This window comes from Mugil cephalus, chromosome 9 (genome assembly GCF_022458985.1).
Source record: "Mugil cephalus isolate CIBA_MC_2020 chromosome 9, CIBA_Mcephalus_1.1, whole genome shotgun sequence".
Taxonomy (NCBI): domain Eukaryota; kingdom Metazoa; phylum Chordata; class Actinopteri; order Mugiliformes; family Mugilidae; genus Mugil; species Mugil cephalus.
The window spans coordinates 19825501-19847510 of NC_061778.1; the positions used below are offsets into that span (position 1 = coordinate 19825501).

General features: G+C 41.6%; 1 protein-coding gene across 1 annotated transcript in view; it reads right to left on the reverse strand.

Moving 5' to 3' along the window:
* LOC125013583 (calsyntenin-2-like) overlaps positions 1–22010 on the reverse strand; it is a 255932-nt gene that overhangs the window by 150035 nt on the left and 83887 nt on the right. The window contains exon 2 of the mRNA XM_047594375.1: positions 11924–12046. Coding sequence (XP_047450331.1) covers positions 11924–12046 — 123 coding nt within the window. The remainder of the gene's footprint in view (positions 1–11923; positions 12047–22010) is intronic.

The window sequence follows — 22010 nt, forward strand, 5'->3', positions numbered from 1 at the left end:
CAGAGACTAATAATTATCACTGGTGCTCTGCTAAGATATGTTTAAGGGACAGTTCATCCCAGAATCAAATATGCATGATGTTGTTCTGGCCTGTAGAGGTATTAATCCATCTGGATTGTTATAGTGTAAGTGGCCAAGTTTTGGAGAAGTCAACAACACATCATTAGCCGCGCACAGCCAAACTCAGTTCTTATCAGAATCTCTTAACACCCCACTGGGGCTTCATTATCAAGTGTGTTTCAACCAGTACAGAGGAAAAATATGTCTGCGTGCAGTTGTAAAGTTCGACAACCAATCCAAGTCCATTTTGCGGTTAACAAATGTAACTCAGCCATGTGTATCACTACATCTCTGTTACTTTTCTGTCCATCACAGCACAAAGTCCGTCCAAAACAATTTGATTAGCCGAGCAGATCTCTGCAGGGGCGTAATCAGTTTCCAATAGAGCAACCCCAGACCAACATTCTGCCATAAACATTTTGTGGGCTGGCTTGAAGGCTAGCATATTTTGGCCTTCTCCCAAATATAATGGAACTGTATAACGCTCAGCCTGTGGTCAAAGTGCTATAAATAGATTTCGGACTCAACAGCAATGTCTCTATCCTGAATTTATGACCCGGCCACTCAAGAAAATCAACAGACATTGTTGCGAGTGGTTTCATAGGAAGTGTTTTTAACTACCATGGCAGCTGGCCCTGGGTTATTGTTTGTCTGTGTACTCTGGCTCAAATAAATATAGTCAAGCAAGATTAGAAGCTTTTGTTATAGTCTCACATTCATTTTTATTTACTCCCTGGCTCATAATGACAGGATGATGGCTTTGGGTATATCCAGAAAGATATAACGAAAACTTTATACAGCTACACTGCAGTAAAACTAACTCGCCACTGACATAGCGTGTCCAGATCCATAACTCCAAAAACACAACACACAAAAGAAAATGGTGCAAGCGACTCTGACGCTTGATATATGCTTTCGAAACTTTTGAGCTTTACTTTTTTTTTTGTTACTTACATGTATGAATGGTATGAATAATTCCTCTTCCATTCCTGTTAAAAGACATTTTCTTTTTAGACACTGCAAGGCCACCAGTAGAAAGCAACTGTCTAAGGTTAGACACACTTAATCGAGTCTCCTGGCTTTTTTGGTTACATTTCAGAAATTAGACATTTAGTGTGCCGGTAAACTGACATAATGTTTCAAAACCAGAATGTCTGACCTAAAACCAGACAGGCCACTCTACCGTAGCCATGGATGTGAGTGTGAACGGTTGTTTGCCTTTCTGTGTCATAGCTCACCTCTCACCCTGTGAAAGCTGTGATAGGCTCCAGGCCCTTGCATCCCTCTACAAAATAGATAATGGAAAAGTTTATGCTTCTGCTTCAATTTGATTCTGTAGCTACAGCGGCAGTCCAGACCCAACACAGAGCCGAATGCTGTAGCCCAGAAATGTAACTCCGCAGCGATGCAGAGCTCGAGAGCTACGACTGGTTTACTTGGTAGTGGCGTATTTCAGCTTTAGCAACTGCTTCTCCACCTCCACAATTATTGAATAGGTTGTTTTGGATCAATAAAGGTGGGACATATTGAGAAAAGACTGACTGAGGAGGTTTGGACAGATATTTGTATGATTCGTCTTCAATCAATTTCAGCGAAATTGACACAGAAAAAAGCGAAAAACATAGAGCTAACTGGTGTTTTGGGCAGCCTTTTTACAGAGCGAGCCAGACTGACGAGCGCTCAAGTATCAATTAAATATTAACCTCAGCAAACTCATTAACTTGGATCTAAATGAAGATTTCCACTAACAAAGTTGTGAAAATCACAAGCAGAATTTTTCATACGGACTTTTTTTGTCAACACAGTAAATCAGACCCATTTCATGGCATCTGCTGTGAACCTCTTACAAGTAGAAGGATCCATATAAAGATACACTTTAGACAACAAAATCTCTCTTTCTACATGTCAGTTCCGATGTCACATGTCCTCCTAAGTTAAGTTTCGTGTTGTTTAGCAATTTATCATCATTACTTATGTGTCTCCCTTCTCCAGCAATGATTTTCCTCCCTGACATGTAAGGAAAGGAAGATAAAACGCCAGCGCAGAGATAGAAATCTGATCCTGTTCAGGATGAAATGGGCTTCAGAGTGTGACTCCCTCCTAGGGTGGAAGCTGCATAAATCCTCAAATTCCAGATCCCATTTTGAAAAATTAGTGCCATATTCAATATGAAATAACAGCGGAGATGGGGGATGAAGATTTCTGAGGTGATCTCGCCGTCAGGTGATTGAGAACGCAAGTGGAAATCCTGCGCCCCTGAAATACTGATATGCCGCGAAGGCCATCCAGGATTTAACTAAATGTATGTCGGTGAGGGATCTGTATTAAGTTTAAAGCTCTGACTATCTGTTATGTTTCTATAAAAAGGAGATTTTCCTTGGATTCACAGGTTCATTCCTCCACGCTCTCCTGGGTGATGTTTAATAACAGCAGTTCACTGATTTTTTATTCAGCGTGACAGTCAATTTCTTGCCCTTGTGTGAATACTGTGCCCACTCAATGAAACTCCAAAGCGAAAGAAAGAGCGAGGGATAAATAAATTAGTACCAAGGTAAACCAAAGGTGTGGAGTGGAAAGCAACAGCAAATTGCTGTGTTGGACGCTTTAAATTTTCTACTTTCCTTCAAAGAAATCAAAATCCTTTTTCCCAGGATTAAGTCAAAACAAATAAGGCTGAATCCATTCATAAAGTTGCTTACAAAGCAGCATGTCCATCTTTATTCTACACTTATGCGTCATCAAACTTAAATCGGCAGAATCTGTCTTTGGCTGCACAGAGAAGAAAAGAGGAAAACTAGATGATGGAATGTTTGTGTGCACCTAAACCTGAATACACACCACTCCCAGGGGACTCGGGTCCACATGAAGACAGAAATATAGTAATAATCCAAATGGATACAACCCACCTTTTGAGAGTTAACAATGGTTAGACTTATACGGCTAAAGTTAGACATTCAGTTGGGATGGTTAAGGTAGGGTAAGGGGATAGGAAGTGCATTATGTCAATATAAGTTGAACAAGTGTGTGTATGAAAGTGAGGGTGTTAAGGTGTGAAGGAAGTTGGATAATGTCAAAGAGAAGTGTGGTTTCTCAGAAAGAGGACTGAGTCAGATGGAATGATTTGGAAACAGGACTGGGAGTCACATAAGAGATGTAAAAAAAAAAAAAAAACGGAGGTATTCAAGAGTAGACAGGATGAACCTCGATGAAATTTAAGTTGAATATCAAAAAGAGGCCCTTTGAACCACAGCACTTATGTACTGGGAAGAGAAAAATGTGATACTGACAAACTGCTTAAACTTGCTCTCACAGAGGGCCGCTTCGAGTGCTGAACTTCAGTAAGAACATCTTTCTCTCTATCAGACTATGACGACTCTGAGACTTTTTTTTCTTTTTCTCGGTTTTCCTGCTTGCATGTTTACCTCCCGGGAGTGTTCATGACAGTTTGCTGACGCTTTAATTGGAAGCCTTCAGGCTTGAATACTAATCGTGAACAAATATAGAGCAAATATAGCATATACAAGTAACACAAACAGAAACACAAATGTGTCATCGGTTTGATCAAATGTGGTCCCTGCACATTATGCTACTCCTTGATCAAATGTTATATATATAGCACCAGATGTAGTGAAACACTGTGCACCTGACATAAGGCAGATACTGTCACACCTTGGTTATATAACTATATATATATAACTCAACTGAGATAAAACAGAGTTAATTGTCCTATTAGCCATATTGTTGTACTTGGAAAGACGGTTTCAACGAGAGCAGCGGTTCTGACAGTGACGCCTCAAAAAACTCAAATTGTAATATGGTGTGGGCATGTGAAAAGAGAGTTGCCTGCACTCAAATACAATATAATTCCTAATGAAGCTGGTCTGTTTTGTTCTGTGTTGTGAACTTAGATTATTAACTTTTATACCGGCTAAAAAATTAATCAGTAGCCACTTGTAAGCTATTTCTAAGCTGCTGCTCTGCGCTGGTTCCACATCTGGACTGTTCTGCACACGCACACTTTAAATCACCTGCTTTCACAGCACTACGTGGCAAACATTGCTCTAGTTTAGTAACATTAGGTAGCTGCTGCTTATTACTTATGCACTGTACACATCTGTATTTTGTATCACCTAAATTATAATCTGCCATTTCCTCTAGTATAAATTATGTTGTAAATCTTGTTTATAGTCAGCCTCACCTGTGTATATGGTGTCACCTGTACATAGGTTTTCATCTGTAAATATTGTCCATATGCCATAAAACCAACTTGTACCATACTGCTATATAACACACTATGCTACATGCACTGCACTTACTGCCTGTTGCAAACCGTAAACTGCATTTCATTGCTCTGACCCTGTACATGTGTAACGACAATAAAGTTCTATCTAATCTAATCGAAGAGATTTTTGTTATATTAAGTAAAAGGATGTATAAGAGAAAAAAGGTTTTTGTCTTGCTTCTGTCACAGACTCAGTTTACAATACAATACTGTCATTTACATTTCTGGGGAGGTGCACGTTAGACCACTGCAGCAGCGTCTGCTTAAGCTCTGGGCTGTCGTCGTAGCTACGGCGTCAAGTTTAAGCACAGAGTGATGAGTTTGAGAAAATAATAACAACAATAATATTGTTGTAACATTATTTTGTAGGTGTCACAAACTGCACCATTCTTTCAGTATTGTCTCCTGTCTTCTTCCGTGGAGTAGTGACACCGTAAAACGACGTGACCCGCTCCCACACAATTCCGACAACATTATAACACTTCAAAAGCTTAAGAGGAAAATTGGAACATCTGCAAGAACAAAGCTTTATTTAATGTCTGCAGCCTCAACAAAACCACAGAATCTTCCTTGAATAGCCGAATTTCAACAGCGCGGAGTCAACAGAAGCACTTCAGACCCGGAGCACACCATGCAGGAGGACAAAGCCTCGCAAATCGGTTTGGGATTACAATAGCACCGAATGCCTCAGTTTGAAAGGAGCTACATTACTTAGGCATCTCTGCTTCACAGTGGGATGAGAAGGTAGTTGACTGGAAATGCTTGCTTAATGGCATTCAAGAGAACCTAAAACGTGTTCACTTTGTTCGTTTCCTGCCGAAAGAACAAAGAGTGAGCTGTGGAGCTAACCTGCTTGCACCCCTCTGCCGGTTCTGTAACTCATCAAAAGACAAAAAAAAAAAAAAAAAAAAATCTAAAAGCCAGAAAAAAAAATCTCATTACAAAGACTATTTCCCTCATCTGTGTGGTTCAGTGAAGAAGCAGATTGCATTTCAGTACTTCATTAATAAATGAGTATGTGAACAATGGCAGAGTGAGGGCTCCATTGTCGTGAAGCCAAAGACTAAGGCCCTCTGAATACTAGAAGTTATTACACTGCTCGGGCTTTTCACCTCAAAAGTCTGCTGAAACAAGTTTAGGTGAACAACGGCATCACTGAATAACACTGTGCTTGAGTTTGGCTTTCCACGCTTGCCACGCTAGCAGTGGCTCCATGCTTTGTCAGGTCCATCTGTTTCCCCTTGGCTCCTCGTAAACTAACCCAAAAATGGATATAATTATGTTGAATTCTGTCCGAAAAGAAAGAGCTGTCATCGGCTGGAAAATGATGCATCACCTTAGACACCGCTGAGTGTCGTGGGAGATAAAGAACGTCAATTCGACCCCCGAACGCGCAGGAGCAGGATGAAACCTGACAGGTGGAAATTATTTGAGCAAAGATGAGACAAGGGTGCCGGCGCACAGGAAGGAAGGAGGAAAGTGGGGGCTTGTTTGAGGTCAGAATACAAGAAAAAAATCACTGAAAGTAAGGAGTAAGGAGGAGCTATAGAGATGCAGGAGAGCCTAAACAAACAGCACAGATTAAAGGCATATATATCACTGCCTTGTGGCTGAAAGTACCTTTTAGATGGATGTCCTCAAAATTATTTTAATGCGTTACTTTTTAATCACAGTTTTAAGCAAATGCTTTGAAGTAGAGTTAACCAACACAGCAGCACCTGTAGAAAAAAAAAAGAGAAGGAAAAAAAATGTTGCCTTATTAAAAGCTGCCCTATGGCCTTTCTGCTTTTTCCTTCTGCTCATGAAACGAGACGGAACAGACATAAAGGGTTTCCCATCAGAAAGCTCCTCTTTAACCTCACATGTTTTTCTATCAAGATCATCTGGGATCAAAAGTGATGTGCGGTTTCCTTCTAATCGCTCTGACAGAAGATTCCAAAGTTCATTTTCACTCAGAGTCAATGTGTGGAAATTTATTTTATTGCTGGTAAAACTGCAGGTAACTGGATTTAAGGTCAGTGGGCACGCCTCATTCACCTTAATTAGATGTTTTTTCTTTGTGTTTGAGTCCCTTCCACTGACACCACAAAGAGGGAGGCAGTGAAGAAGAAGTAAGCAAGCAAGCAGTATGGAGACAAAAGGAAAAAAGTCACTTTTATCATATTAATGAGTAACGATATATAGCGAATAATAAGAGCCAGTTATGTAGGCCAGGACAGCAGTATTATTTATAAGAATGATCTTTTTCTCTCTTTTATCAGTTACCATTCATGACATGGACTTGGTTTGTTTATTGAGGCACATACTTTGTGCCTCACTTTTTAAAGGATCACATGTGAGGTTCGTAATCAAGGTGTCCGGGTCAACGGGAAAAGGCCTGATCTCATTCAGGGCTCGTTAGAGATCTCTTCTTGTTCCTTGCTCTGCGGAGTATGGCTTACAGTAAGTGCTTTGGGGCAGTCTTCAAAATGGAGGTGGAAAATGATTGCCAGGTCAAGTGAGCGGAGGAACAATCAATGTACCCAGTGAAAGCGTCACCAAAGCAGGTAACTGTATCATGAGCGGTTTCTCTATTGGAGTGATTGGACGATGCACCATCGGAGACGAGGCATTTTATTCCCCTCTCTTATTTTCTACCATATTCGACCACAGCGCTGCCAGTGACTGCACACACTTGCCCTACTGCTTCTGAATTGTGTCCAATCAGTGTCAAGTTGTTTTCCAAAGAGAACTGCTGGCCCGTCCCTTTCGGTCCAGTTGAGTCTGGTTGGAAATTGTCCAGACCGTTCTCTCAGACCTTCATTTTTAAAGCATTTTTTTTTTCAATCTCTTTGATTCTTGGTGGGTTTGCACTAACTAGCTGGAGAAGCTGGAGAATCTAGAGCACATGTCTTCAACAGGGGGTCCTCGACCCCTAGGGGGTCCACAGAGGTATGCAGGGGAGTCACAAAATCTTTGGTTGATTAGACAGTTTATATATATATTAGGTATATCCCCCCAAAATTAACATTTCTTTAAATACACATTAACACGAATACAACATATTTGAGTAAAAGGATAAAGGATATATCAATATTGAATGCAAAATGCTAATAATAATGTATATTTATAAATAGCACATATAGTAGGTAGGGGGTCCCTACTTAGTCTCTCTATTGGTTTGGGGGTCCTTGTTGATCTAGATAATGCTGCAAAATCCAATAGACCAGGAGAGCCTAAATGCTCTCACCATGCTTTCAGTGGAGATGGAACGAATCAAGAAAGAAAGAAAACAGATCACTTTGCTGCTTTGACAGAGAGAAACGTTTTAATATGAGAAGGTACTTCAATATCTCAGTGCTATTGCTCTTTATTCTGGATTTGCTGTACTTAAAAAATAACTACATGTACTAAATCAGACGATTGTAATGACTCATTTTATTTTCCATTAATACTAAAGTAGTTGTCTTTACATCCATCCTGTGGTCGCTCAACATGTGTTTGTTTCAAAAGACACTTGAAATAATTTCATTAGTGAGCCATTATCTCATCTTTTGCAAACAGAGATATTAACTGTAGACCTATCCTTTACCTCTCTGGTTATCAAGCTATTTATCTCACTTCCGTGTTTATTCTGCCTGTGAGTCACGCAACATATTCCAGCTTTCAAACAAACAATTCTCATTGCTCTCGTTAATGAACACATTGTAGTGGCCGTGCTTCTCCACCTACACAGTGCACCGATCTCACTGCTACCGCACTAATGAGATACTTTTCATAATTAGCTTGAGATCTGTTTCCCAGTCAGACAGACAGTAATTAATCACAGCGCATTAGTCAGCCTGCAAGTTTACTCATATCTGTTTATGCTGATTTACGGCGAGAGACGATATATGGTCGCCTGCTGTTTTTTGGAACAGGTAGAAGTTGGATTCTCCCAAGGTCAGAGATAATTGGTTTTTATTCTCTTGAGAGGTACAGTTTGTTAATGCGGCAAAATTAGAATTCACAAACAGCATTCAGACATCAGATGAGACAGCTGGAACAAGCTGATTCGTGATATTGGTCGGATTTCACACTAACAGGAGAACGAGAGCGAGAACTTTCCTATTTGGAACCTGAGCAAAGGCGAGCACAACATGACACATTAGAGCCAACGTCAAGGGTGGATCTTATTTATGCAGAGAGAATGAGCAGGCGTATGTGTGTTTTCCCAGGTTTTGTGGACCTGCCTAAACTGCCAGTGCCCCTGATTGAGCAGCGTATGTGTTCCGCGGGTCGTCGGTGAGACATTTGCTCGGGGTCCAAGCAAAAACCGCAGGGCTCCGGGGACCAGCGAAAGTGACGGATTGACACATGAATAGCAAGTTATGCCACAAGAAAATGCATGGCTGTCGGCGGCCGTGTATGCAGGCGGGAGAAAAGCAGGAGTGACTGACAACCAGCTAACCTGTGTCAAATCACAGCGCTCAGCACAGCTTTTGCCCATTAACCTCGCGAACCCAGCTCTTTAGAAGCCTAGACTCAGAACAGTGGCAGTGTAGTAGTCATTTTAAAAAAGCACTTCGTCGTAATACACTGAAAATATGCGGCTCACTCTATTGTTACATTCATTTGGCAGACAGTTTCAAGAGCATCCGGACAGGAGGGGATGCACAATGAAGGGATGCAAACTTAGATTGTCTTAACATAGATAACAAATACCCAGCACTGCCACTTGAGCTACAGCCCCCATTTGCTGATTGAAACCTCTATCCATTTGTAGTCAAAGCACCAGGTGAACACTAATCCTTGCTTTCATCTTCCAGCGGAGAAGTGCTTTTAGAATACATATTTTTCAGCTTTGTGTCCAATTTGGCTTATTAAAAGACAGCCACGGCAAGACGACATAATGTACAGCATGTCAGCATCAAAAAGAATAATAATAAATAGTTTGTATGGCATGCAGTATTTTCCATTCTGTTGGTCTGGATGTTCAGAATCATCTCACTCAATACAAGTGACAGGCTTGCACAGAAAGGGGGGGGGGGGGGGGGGTAAATGTATTTATGGTTTCATCCTTATTTGTGAAGGGAGAAAGTGACAGAAAATCCTCCCCAAAGTCTAACAAAGCAAAGACGTGGGGAAAGGAAACCCAGAAGATGTCTGCTTAACCAACAGTATGTTTTGCCTTAAGGATGTGTTGGTGAATGACCATGTCATGCATGAGACAAGGCTTGCATCCTTTCAGGAGACATTCCTTAAAGCTGCACTCCTTGTCTTTGGATAAACTTAACTTAATCTAAAGAGTTATAGTTTCCCAACCTCCTCCTTTCTGTATTGCCACCAACATACTGGGGTTTTGTAGAACCACAGCCAGATTGCATCTATCAGATCAAAAAGTGTAGTTTTGCAGTATAGTCCCATGTGGTCCTTGTGGAGACAGTTTGTTTCTGCCCTTTATAAGGTGTAGTATTACCAAGTTTCCCCTTGATTCTTTTTCACTCTCAGCATCGCTCCATGTATAGTTGTCACCGGTAAAACTCAAGCTGTTGACTGACTGAGTTTATGCAGGCACTTGTCAAGCAGTAAAACTATGTGTTGTGACAGACTAAGACGCGAGTTTTGTTCGTGTGGGTGTGTAACTCACTTTGTGAATAAAAAATATTTTTAGGTATAGCATAAAACTGTGGAAGCACATCAAAGCTCTTGTCATTGATGTCTGCGGAGTATAGCTGTTTCTATCAGTTACCCTGTTTGGTTCCTTTGTGTCTCAGTACAAAACAACTGCGCCTTGTCAAACATATCCATGCTGCAAAGAACAATGAGTATCTATACTGGTGCTTTTCACTCGTCTTGACATCGTGTCTCTGTGATTTTGAAGCGGTTGCAGTGCCACGGTGATGACTAATGTCAGTCTTAGCCAGCTTTCAGACACACTGCTGCCACATTTCCTGTTGCTCTAGGCCACTGACTGTAGAGACTGCTGTACCCCGCTCACGAGCCTGAGAGGCTGTGCTGCATTAGTGATATTCTCCTGCAGAATTAATATGAATTCGAATATGAGCATATGTGTACGTATATAGAACAAATGTCACATTTGAAGTACACAGACTCACCGTCCTACGGCAAGTTGGGGGATTTACAAGCTTGTAAATTATCAGAGTACATGTCGTTACAAATTCAGCCGCATGGCTGTCGTCACTCAGGCATTGCATGTCGGTGTCTTAGGTGTGCTGTAATTAAAACCTGACTTCCCTAATTAATGAGGCTGAACCACTACCTGTACCCTGCCCTGCCACTCCACCCAGGCAATTTGCTGGAGGAAGGAAAGATTCGCTTCAGCTAATTACTGGGTAACTGTCTCTGCCCAGATCTGTGTCTGCCCAGTTGGACGCAACTTCTGTAAGAGGTAGAGTACAGGAAAATAGGGTGGCTGCTGCAGTGTGTGAGTCTGCCAGGGTTGCTCAAAAGTGCACAGAGAGGGAGGTGAAATATGTGGGGAGTGGTGGGGAGGAGAAAACAAGTGCGAGGTAAAGAGAGAAATGAGAACTGAGAGAGGGTTGGAAAAAGAGAGGGAGGCCGTGATAAGACATACAGGTGATGCTGCTGCTCTTGTTTATTAATAATATAGTGAGAAATATTTCCCAGTTCCCTTGCTTATTAAATCAAGGAATACCCATGTGCTCTGGCTGCTGTGTGTTGCTGCGTTGTGAGTGTCTCTTTGTGTGGCTGCGTCTGTCGACAGCCAGAGGACATATGCTGGTCAGCCAGCTACCCGCCCAACTGCCCATCATTTTCTCCCTTTCTCCCTGTAGGGTGGCCATTACAGTCAGCCCCTTAGGCCATTCCACAGCACACACACACACACACACACACACACACACACACACACACACACACACACACACAAACACACTGAAAAAAAAAAAAAATGAAATGAATAAAAAATGTTTTAGTAAGCATACACACATGCACGCTTACACACACACACACACACAGCCTCTCTCCATCCATCCAGCTCAGCTTGAGAGTCTCTGTGAGTGGGCCTCAACCCCACACAACAGCCCCATGCTAGGGCCTTGGCTACATTAGCAGCCTGGCGGGAGGTAGACTGGCTGGGCCGGCCAACAGCCTCCAGCTAATGTCCTCCCACAAGAGCTGGCACCCTTTAGATGAGCTGGAATGGTCACAAAGTGGAGAAGAATCTAATCCGGTTTGACTCTTTTTTTTTTTTTTGTTTCTTTTTTCGCAGCATCCTCAGCCACCATGGGGCTTATTTGGGCCACTTTCCGCTCTAAATAAATATGAATTATGAGTCCTGCATGTATGTTCGCTGGGAATTATTGGATTAAGTAGTAACAGCGCAGAGCTAGGTTAATGCCAAAAGAAAGAAAAAAGATGCAGCGCTTAGAGAGCAGGCAATTTACGCCCCGTCACAGTGATATCACATGACAGCTTTACATCTTTAGTGTAAGTATGTCCTGCAGCTATGCTTCCCCGTGCGGATCAACACCTGAGTCACTGTTGACTGCCTCCATTAGGTGTAAGTTAGCCTGCCTTCACCCCTACAGCTATGATCATCCTCAAGCTGACAGCCATTAAGGTTGAAATGTATCATACCTGCATAGGGGATGGGGGCATCTTTGTCAAGAGCCACCAGGGGAGGATCCAGCAGGACGATGTCAGTGTTTTCAGTGATCACCCCATGGTATGACGTCTCAATCCACGGCTTGTGTTTGTTCACTGTGGAGAGAAAAAAAGCAAAGATGTGCGAGATGTGAGAAAAAGGTGAAAACATTAAAACCACTGACAGTAAACGGTATTGACCATCTTCTCACAATACTATGTTTTGCTGGGAAACTTTTGGATCTGGCGCTTGAGTGGATGTTACAAAAAATGAAAAAAAACGGCAAAAACAGTTCAGGGACATCTCAAAAAAACATGAAGAACGGCACAAGGTGTTGACCTGACCTCCAAATTCACTAGATCCCAAACTAGGAAGGTGGTCACAATGTTATGCCTGATCAGTGTACATCTTCAATTTAATTTAACCTGAAATCTGGCAAACTGATCAATACAGTGACTCTACCTGCAGCGAGTATGCATGCACATTTAATTTGCAAACCTCTTGCAGCCTGTTTCTTTGACACATTGCCGTTCTGTTAATCTCCCCTGCCACTTCATTTTTTTTTTTTTTTCCTCCAGGCTTCAAAATAAAGTGCCACACTCAATGACTGCCACTAAGCTGCCAGCACCAAACTGTATCCAAGACCAAGTCAAAACAAAGTTCATGAGCTAAGGGCTGTATCTAGGGTCGCAAACTGAGCAGTGGCCGTTTGGGTTGCTTAGTGCATTCTGCTGATACACTTGTCATTTATTTTACCATCATACAGTCACAAGGTGATGAAGATAAAGTGTCTAGAGAAATAAACTTTGACACAAACACACAAAAAAAAACACACACATTACCTTTCGTCTACTCTAAATGCCGAGTTCAATATTGTGGATCAAAAATGGCAATCATGAAAATGACAAAGCTATAATTTGAGGTGCCCCGAAAAACATTACTTTGTAAAAATAAAACTGAATATTTAGTTTAATGGGGAGTGAAGTGCATAAACAATACTCACTCCCCATTCAGTGGAAGGAAACCCAAAGAAAATGGACCCTTTCTAAGTCCTAATCAAGCAATCATTGTTACAGACCACTTCAGTTGTCTGTGAAGGTTCTCAGTAGTAGTACAGCTTGACGTGCTTAGTGTCTGAGTAGGGTTAGAAATTTAATTTAGTGCAGTAATTTACACAATACACATCTCCAGCACAATCAATACATGTTGTAGTAGGTGTATGGTTGAAATAGCAAGCTAAAAGCAAAGTAAGAAGTAAAAAAATACACAATTAATGCTGCTACATTGCATTTCTACTTTGGGCTGTAACATGTTGGTTAGCCAAGAACCCAGTGTAAGAGAGTTTAGCACACATTATGTAATTATATTCGTTAGAGGACTGTGGGTAGTGGCAAAAAGCGAGACCTAGGGAACACATGCTAACACCACAAAGATGAATACTGATGAGAAAGCATGGCTAACAGCGCTGCCACAGTCAGAGGAGATCATTTACAGGGGCAGAGAGATGGGAACACATTAGTCTATCAGCACATGATAAATATGCATGAGACTCTTACAACAGTGAGGGGTAAAATAACACCGGATTTCAGCTTTAAATGCCAAACTGTGTCATTTTGGGAGCAAATATCTTGCTGACGCTGCTGTACAGCAATTTCAAGGGGAAACGTGATTTGTGTAAGCCAACACGGAAGCTCCCAAATGCGCTGCTAAGAGACACAAACCTGTCCAAAAACTCTCTTGTGGGAGGATTTTTCGGGAGCAATCTGTTGGTACAGAACAATTAGTACGCCGGTAGACTGATAGAGAATAATAACAGACTTTTAGCATCAAATCGTAGAGCAGGATGTCATGCAGGGCAAACGGAAGGTAAGAAACCCGAAAATGAAGATGATGGAAAAAAGACTAATCTCTTGCAGCCATTTGGTGTAACACAGCATGGCATTGTTTGAACACAATACCTTAGAGTTAATGTGGTGTCTTGAGAATTAAAGGGGCTTGCCCTAAATTTCATATTCAGCCTCCTCACAGCTTAGGAGCCCTACTGACCTTTTAATCCTTGATGCTCCATTTGTGGCACTCACAGCAACTACTTAGCAATGTCAGATCAAGCCTTATAAAAATGACAGCACAGAGTATTCCAGCTCCGCTGGAACAAGTGTGTCTTGTCATAAAATACAATACAAAGTGAGGCCAGTGACAGACAGCTCAACACCACGATTTACTCTGATGACATCTCCGCGCTTGTGACCTCTGTGAAATCATAGGTACACAAGATGGAGTGCATCTTTCCGTCAGCCAGAGTGGCCGAGCCGCATCGCCGCTGTGGGTTAATGACTTCTCAAAGACTCGTTTTCTCAGTGTGTGGGAGAAGCAGGACTGATGAGAGCATTAAAAGAGAGTCCACCTCTGGTGATCGCTACAGTATTTTGATGGGGTACCGCCTACATGTTAACCCACTGACACCATCTTAACATATAGGGTGTGTGTATTGACGGACTGAGACATGCCCTGAGTCACGATCAAATAATAGATTGATATGCTTCTTTATTTTTGCCAGTAGTGCAGGTTATCAGAGCGGTGGAGTGGGACGGAGTGAAGGCCAGATGGGTAGAAAATGAAAGAGCCAGACCAGCAGTCCCAGAGATTCGCCAAAGGAAACATTGCGACCGCTTACCGCGATCGAACCCACGGCTGCAAGAGCTAAGGTCATGACGTTGAGTGATTAGCTACATACTCCTCCATGGAGGCTTGAATCAAAACTAAACACAGTTAATCCTCTAATCAATAGGAAGGCAGCATGACACTCCACACGCTCAGATTTGTCTGCATCATTTATCTCCGTGGGTAGAATCAGATAGAAGTACCACTCAGAATTGCTCTCTTCGCTAAACGTCTTCAAGCTTTTGTGTACCGATGACACAATCCGATGAGAAGATTTGTCCTTTCGACATTTTGATTGAACTGTGCTGTGTTCATCTGCGTCTGAAGCCCGCGGCACTCTAATAGCAGGTGTGCTTAAAAAAACATCAGCAAACATATACGCACCTGGATGAAACGAAACTGCACTCTGAGTGACCCCATTTTTTAAAAGCAAACATCTTTAATGGCAACTAAAAGCACTTAGCAAATGGCATGCGATAACCCTGTGTTTGTGAATGGCGGGATGTCCATTCGCTGGCATCTTATGAAACCTTACGGCTGTTTGGCTGAACTAGTGGAGATGCAAAGGGCTTTTTACATCTCAAGGACAGAGCTGGAATCAAACGCACCGTTTTCTGTTTCATGTGTTAACAAGCAGAGGAAGCTGCTCACACGAGATTGTTGTGTTTGCTTATTTAGAGTTGAAACGCTCTTCAAATACCATGACCTTTGGACGCTGTGTCACAGACAGGAGAAAGCAATTTTGTGAATTTTGTTGAATTGGCTTCAAGGCAGACGGAACAAAATGATTTATTTAATATGCACCAATCAGGCATAACGTTAGGTCTCCCTTGTGCCTCTAAAACAGTTGTGGCTCATCAGAGAATGGACATGGGCCTTCTGAGGGTGTCCTGTGGAGTCTGGGGTTTTGTTAGTGGAGACCTTTAAGTCCTGTGGGTTGAGGGGAGGGGCTTCTGTGGATCAGGTTTGTTGCAGTGCATCCCGCAGAAACTTGATTAGTTTGGGATCTAGAGAATTTAGAGGCCCGGTTTGACATCAGTAGGGACGACATATTGATCCGAAAGGCTGGTCATGTTATTGGTAATGAGTTAGACATTTGTCTCAGTGACAGACAGGCGGATGCTGGACAAACTGCTCTCCATCATGGATAGTCCATCACATCGACTACACCGGACCATAGAGAGGCAGTGGAGCTCATTCTCCAACAGACTGATCCAAGTCCACCCCCACAGTGAACCCGACAGGACTTCTTTCATAACCTACTCTATCCAGCTGTACAAGAACTCACCTTCTTGCAACAGATAACTCCATGTTACTTCATGTCAATGCACACCACTGCACCTTATTATCATTCCTATGTATATAACATATATTTACTTCACTCTCTACTTCTTTTTATTTGCTTATACTATTTTAGGTAACACTTTCTATGAAGGTTGTACTTATAATGCCCTATGAATGCACTCATAATGTTTTATAAGGTGTCTATAAAGCATTATAATGGTCATTATTACCATCTATACATATTCACAAGTCGTCATAACCAACTTCATGATGCATTATGACAACTGGTTATGAATGATTATAATTTTAATCTGAATAGTGCATTATAAATATGTCAATATCTGCCTAGTCACTTGTTCATTTTATGACGCATCATAACTACTTTGCTTTGCTAAATGTGCATAGTGATGTATAATGAGTTTTGACTTCGCCTATAGTGCTTTATATCTGTAGTTATAAGTATAGTAAAGTATAATAATGTATAGATCTCTCTACAGCACACAGTCATAAAAAGCTATGCAATATCATAAGTGCCAATTGTCAGCGCTAAGTAAAGTGACAAGAATATGACACTATTATTAACAGACATAAGTTACTATGAGTAATTAAAAGGTGCAATGAACTAAGTCCTGAGTCTGGCATCTTTACCCCATATGCACAATGTTAATATCATAGGTGTTATTTGTCAGCTTTAGGTAAATTAGTGCAAATGAGGTGTTGTGGATATAAGACTATTATAAACAAATATGAGGCACAATGAAATGAGAGCCTGGACAGTGAGGTGAGGTGATTCAGGGTCAGAGGTCAGGAGATGGTTTGACAGCAACTACAAGAAGAACAGAGGCAAATCTTTAGTGCTCTAGCTGGGTTTGCTTTTTTATGCAGAAAGGTTTGATTGAAAACACACAAGCAGATCACGTTTTTTTGTTTAAAGCAGCCTAATGAGACATTGTGTTACCGCATATCGTGCAGGCACCGCAGATTACCCGTAGGTGGCTTAAGCTAGCTACACGAAAGTTACCGGACACGGCTATTTTTAACTCACAAATTAGATCGTTTTCATATTCTTGCGTTTAATGATTGAAACCATTCAAAACCATTGCATTAATATATAAACGATGTGCTTATTATTAAAAAATATCTGACGGCATTCAATAAACGCGGACATTTCTAGCGACCCTTTATAAAGAAGCAGTGTCACGGTGGATGTGAAACTGTCACGAAAATTAATCTATTGTTTGGTGCCTGCCGATTTTTCTCAAATTTTCATGCCGCTCGAAACGAATTTCAAACTGATGTATTTCAATTGGAAGTTATTTCGTGCTATGAGGACGACTGTCAATGTGACACTGCGCAATGAAGAGGTTTGATTTTATTTAATTTAGACTAGATTTGTAATGGTCTTATTCCGGTTTTTAATGTAACGTCAATTTTGCTGCAGGATTCGGCACTTTGAGATTCGAAAAAAAAAAATTAATGGTTATTTGTTATATCGGTCTCTTATACAGGATCTAAAAATATTCGCCTTTATTGAATGCCGTCAGATATTATTTTAATATCGTTTTTATTTATATTATTATTGTTGTAGAAATGTCAGTCTTTAGTCCATGACCCCTGACCTCAGACCCCACCCACCTCCGTCCCCAGCTCCTCCCACTGTCGTAAAGCATTGACTGTATGTACTAGTCGTAAAGCGGCTTTTCTTTCCTTTCTCCTCTGAGTCCTCTCCAGGACAGGTAGGTCGTCTCTCTGTCCTGCTAATGTTTTGTGAGCTAATGTCTTACTTTGCTTACATGAAGCACATCGTTTACATATTAAAGCAATGATTTCGAATGGTTTCAATCATTAAACGCAAGAATATGAAAACGATCTAATTTGTGAATTAAAACTAGCCGTGTCTGGTAACTTTCGTGTAGCTAGCTTAAGCCATCTACGGGTAATCTGCGGTGCCTGCATGATATGCGGTAACACAATGTCTCATTAGGCTGCTTTAAACAAAAAAACGTGATCTGCTTATGTGTTTTCAATCAAACCTTTCTGCATAAAAAAAAAAAACAAACCCAGCTAGAGCACTAAAGATTTGCCTCTGTTCTTGTAGTTGCTGTCAAACCATCTCCTGACCTTTGACCCTGAATCACCTCACCAACCCAAAGGCACTTTTAAGAGCCACATCTCTAGGACCACGCTGTGCCACTTTTGTGGCCTGTTTCATGTGTTTGTGTAATGTGCTCAGAGCATTTATGATCATTCTGATTATGTGTGTTGGTTTAAATGAAAATAAAGTGAACTAAATGCATTCCTTTTGTCTTTACTGTCCAGGCTCTCATTTCAGTTATGATGCATCATAACATTAACAAGTGACTAGGCAGATATTGACATATTTATAATGCACTATTCAGATTAAAATTATAATCATTCATAACCAGTTGTCATAATGCATCATGAAGTTGGTTATGACGACTTGTGAATATGTATAGATGGTAATAATGACCATTATAATGCTTTATAGACACCTTATAAAACATTATGAGTGCATTCATAGGGCATTATAAATACAACCTTCATAGAAAATGTTACCCTATTTTATTACTATATTTTAATCTTATTTTATTTTATCTTTCTTTTTACCTGTGGTTATCAAGAGTGTGTTTTATGTGCAACTAATCTACCAAATAATTTCACTTTTCACATGATTTAAGTCTGTCTAAGTCTAAGGTCAACACCTTGTGCTGTTCATGTTTTTTTGAGTTCTTCCTAATCCGTTTTTTTTTTTTTTTTTTTTTTTTTTTGGTGTGTCTGTGTCAGGCTGCATCCTGCTGGGGATGGCTGCTGACATCAAGGAGTGTCATTACTATGGCGTGGGGGTGCCTGGTCTGGTCTAGGTGGGGGGTACATGTCCATGCAACATCTACACAAATTCCAGGTCCAAAGGTTTCCCAGCAGCACATTGTATTGTCACGAGATGATCAATGTCATTAATTCTCCTGTCAGGGGTTTTAATGTTATGGCTGATTGGTGTACGTCAGAAAAGGCGTCTCCTTAGTTTTGCTTTATTTGTTTTAATGGAAAGCAATAATGAATGTGTACAGCTAAATTTAACAAAATATATTAGCTACTCTTTTTAGTTATACACTCTTTCTTTAATTTTGTCTTGAGTGAAAGGCCATTGAATAATTTTTGTGCTTCAAATCAATTTAATCAGGGAGTTTGAGGGGATACAGCTATCAGACCTGTACAGGCTGATATAATCGGGTTGTGTGACAGCTGAAAGGTGAATGCCAGAGCTCGGATGCCCTTTACTGCGGGCTGCCAGTCAGGGGGACTATCTCCCTCCACCATTTCAGTGCCAATTAAACCGAGAGTCGTGGATTTGACTTGAGGCTCGGCGCATGGCACAGGCCTTATAATGGCTGATTAATCTCTGACCAGGGAACGATGTTCCACCGTAACATCGTGCAGGCGGGGGCCACCGCTTAACAGGCAGGTGCTGCAATCTGAACAGACCCCGGGGGGTGGGGACGGAGGGAGAAGAGAAACAGTTGTAATTAAAAAGAAATCTGTAGGAAATTAAACTCTGAGTGATGAGGTCAACACAAGGGGCCACGATGAATACATCAGCATAATGAAAAGTAAACGTAGTGCAGACAGTTAGGCATTACTGCGACCAACAGGCAATTACAGCAACACTGCGAACTGGGAGCTCATGCCAGCCCAAAGAGGCTCAGAGATGTCCATCAGCGGGCTGCAGCAAATTATCGAGAAACGTCCCCGCTCCGCCAACGTCAAGGGACGTGTCCCTGTTCACTCCCCCTCCATCCCCCCGCCCCACAACCACTTCATCATCATAGTGATTCGTGTCTTCTTTGAACCTTGGAGATCTTTGCAAACTTTAATCTTCTCTGCACTCTGTGCGCTGGCTTTGTGCTTCACAGAGCAAGCTGACAAGAACCATCTGCAGGGAGAGGACTTTATTACACATAAAAGCTTCGAAGTGGATTCCTCGTCTGGATACACAGAGTCCTCAAGATCTTGGCATTGATTTTGACATGAGTTTGAATGAAGGGGCAACACATGGCGTCTGCAAGTTAATAAGCCAACGTTAGACAGCACGTGTGCATTGAAATTTTGTCTGCCAGTTTGCAAAATATATTAGTTAGTGTGAGGTTAATGTTTGACACGTCATGGACGTTTAAGATGTTCAGCAGACAGTCGGCAACAGACTTAAAGTGACGTCACTCTCTTTTCTACTGTGTGTCAAACTCAACCACTGTTTCCATTTTTACTGCTGCACTAAAGTCTGGGTAAATAACCGCCACATTTATCGGCCTCCACACTACACTCGTGCCACAGTGAATATTGTAATATTCTGTTGCAATCCATACAGGAGCATAGAACTAACTTTACTTCTATTTATTTCACTAAGAAGGATCTTGAAACAGATTAAAAGTTCAACGAAAAAGGGGGATTTATGGAGCTGCCACTTAACCACAAGTAGATTATGCACATATACCAGGGTTTAAGTATTTAAGTACAACAGTCTCTTAAATGTGATTAAACTGGTGGTTTAACATGAATTATCCAGGATCTACGGCAGCCTTTATGAGCAACAAAAATGAAGACAAATATTTCAATTATTGTTTTTCTTGTTTCACTATTAAGATTTAAGTCAGAACATAACCAGAATGCACAAAAAAGTAATTTGAATGGAGTTAAGGGAAGCTAATTAAACAGATGGAAACAGATACTAGTTTCCGGAGAAGTCTGTGGGACAGCCTTCCAAATGATTTCATTTCAATCAGAGGGCAACACATTGATGAAGCAGAAAAGCAGAAGGCGAATCTCACCAAAAGACTTTAACAGCTTTACTAAGGCGAGGTCTATCCATCAAACCAACGCTTGCAATACTGAACACACCAGGAAACCAAAGCCAAGATGAAAAAATAGCTGCTTAAATTAATAATAATAAAAAAAAAAAAAACATGAGAAGGGCTCCTGGGCAAACTGCATTAGTGAGTCAGAGCATACAGTAAAGAAAAATGTGTTCCTGTCAACTAATGGTTCACATTGAGGCTGTCCCTTCACAGTCCGCCTCATACGGTGACACCCTGACCTATGCTGTGTTTGGTAAAGAGCTCCTTCTGCTCCCCTCGCCTCAGAGGGGAGTCTGAAGGACACAGGATGGAAACTAAACTCACTTTCAAAACTGTTTAAAAACACCTCGCGTCCCCTGGGTTCTAATTGAAAATCATGACTCGGGTCGAACACGATTCAACTGTTGCCTCTCATTGGTCCCTTTGTGATGGTTTTGTTTGAATTTGGTTTTGTGAGATTATGAGCCGTTTGTGGCCCTGGGCTGGTTGAGATAAAGCAGGATCACACTGGGCTTTTAGGGGTTTTGTTGAGTGTGGAATACAATTCAGAGGCTGCTCTGCATCGCCCTAGGTGTGTGTATGAATGTGGAGGTGTGTAAAACGGAGCACATAAGCCTGCGTGTGTTTGCTGCCTCTGTGGCCCCAGGCAGGTTGTGCATTCTGGCCATGATCCTAATGCTTGGTGCCTGGTGTGTGTGGTAGCGCTCGGGTAGGGCAGAGGGGGGGTGGGTGGTTCAGTGTCTGGCTGGAGAGCAGAGCAGCGTTGCAGCAGGACCCCACAGCCTCCGAGTCTAACAAATCCGAAGCAGCGAGAGCGCACGGTGCCCTGTGAAATCACCCAGCGAGGGCTCTGACCGCGGTAAACAAAGCAACACAGCAACAACAAACAATCAAGCTCAAAGGTTTGCAGACGAGCAGAAAAAAAAAAAAAAAAAATCACAAAGGTGCATTTATCGCCGTGCTCTTCACAGGCAGAAACAAAAACACGGAGAGGAGGCAAGCGCTGCCACACATATCAAAGTCCAGCTTTATTTGCACCTCGGTGGGCAATGGCATTTCTGTTTTGACATTTCTCTCCCATCTACCCCTCAACATTGTCCCTGCAGCAGAATGATAGAGCCCTGACAAAGGTCAGGCTTTTATCATGAGCTTGTTTTCTATCCACCTTAGCTGAAGTGCAAACCATCCCCTCTGGAGTCGGAATCCAAGAGCAAAGAAGAGCGGGAGAAGGAGAATAAAGAAACAGATATAAATTGTCTGAGTT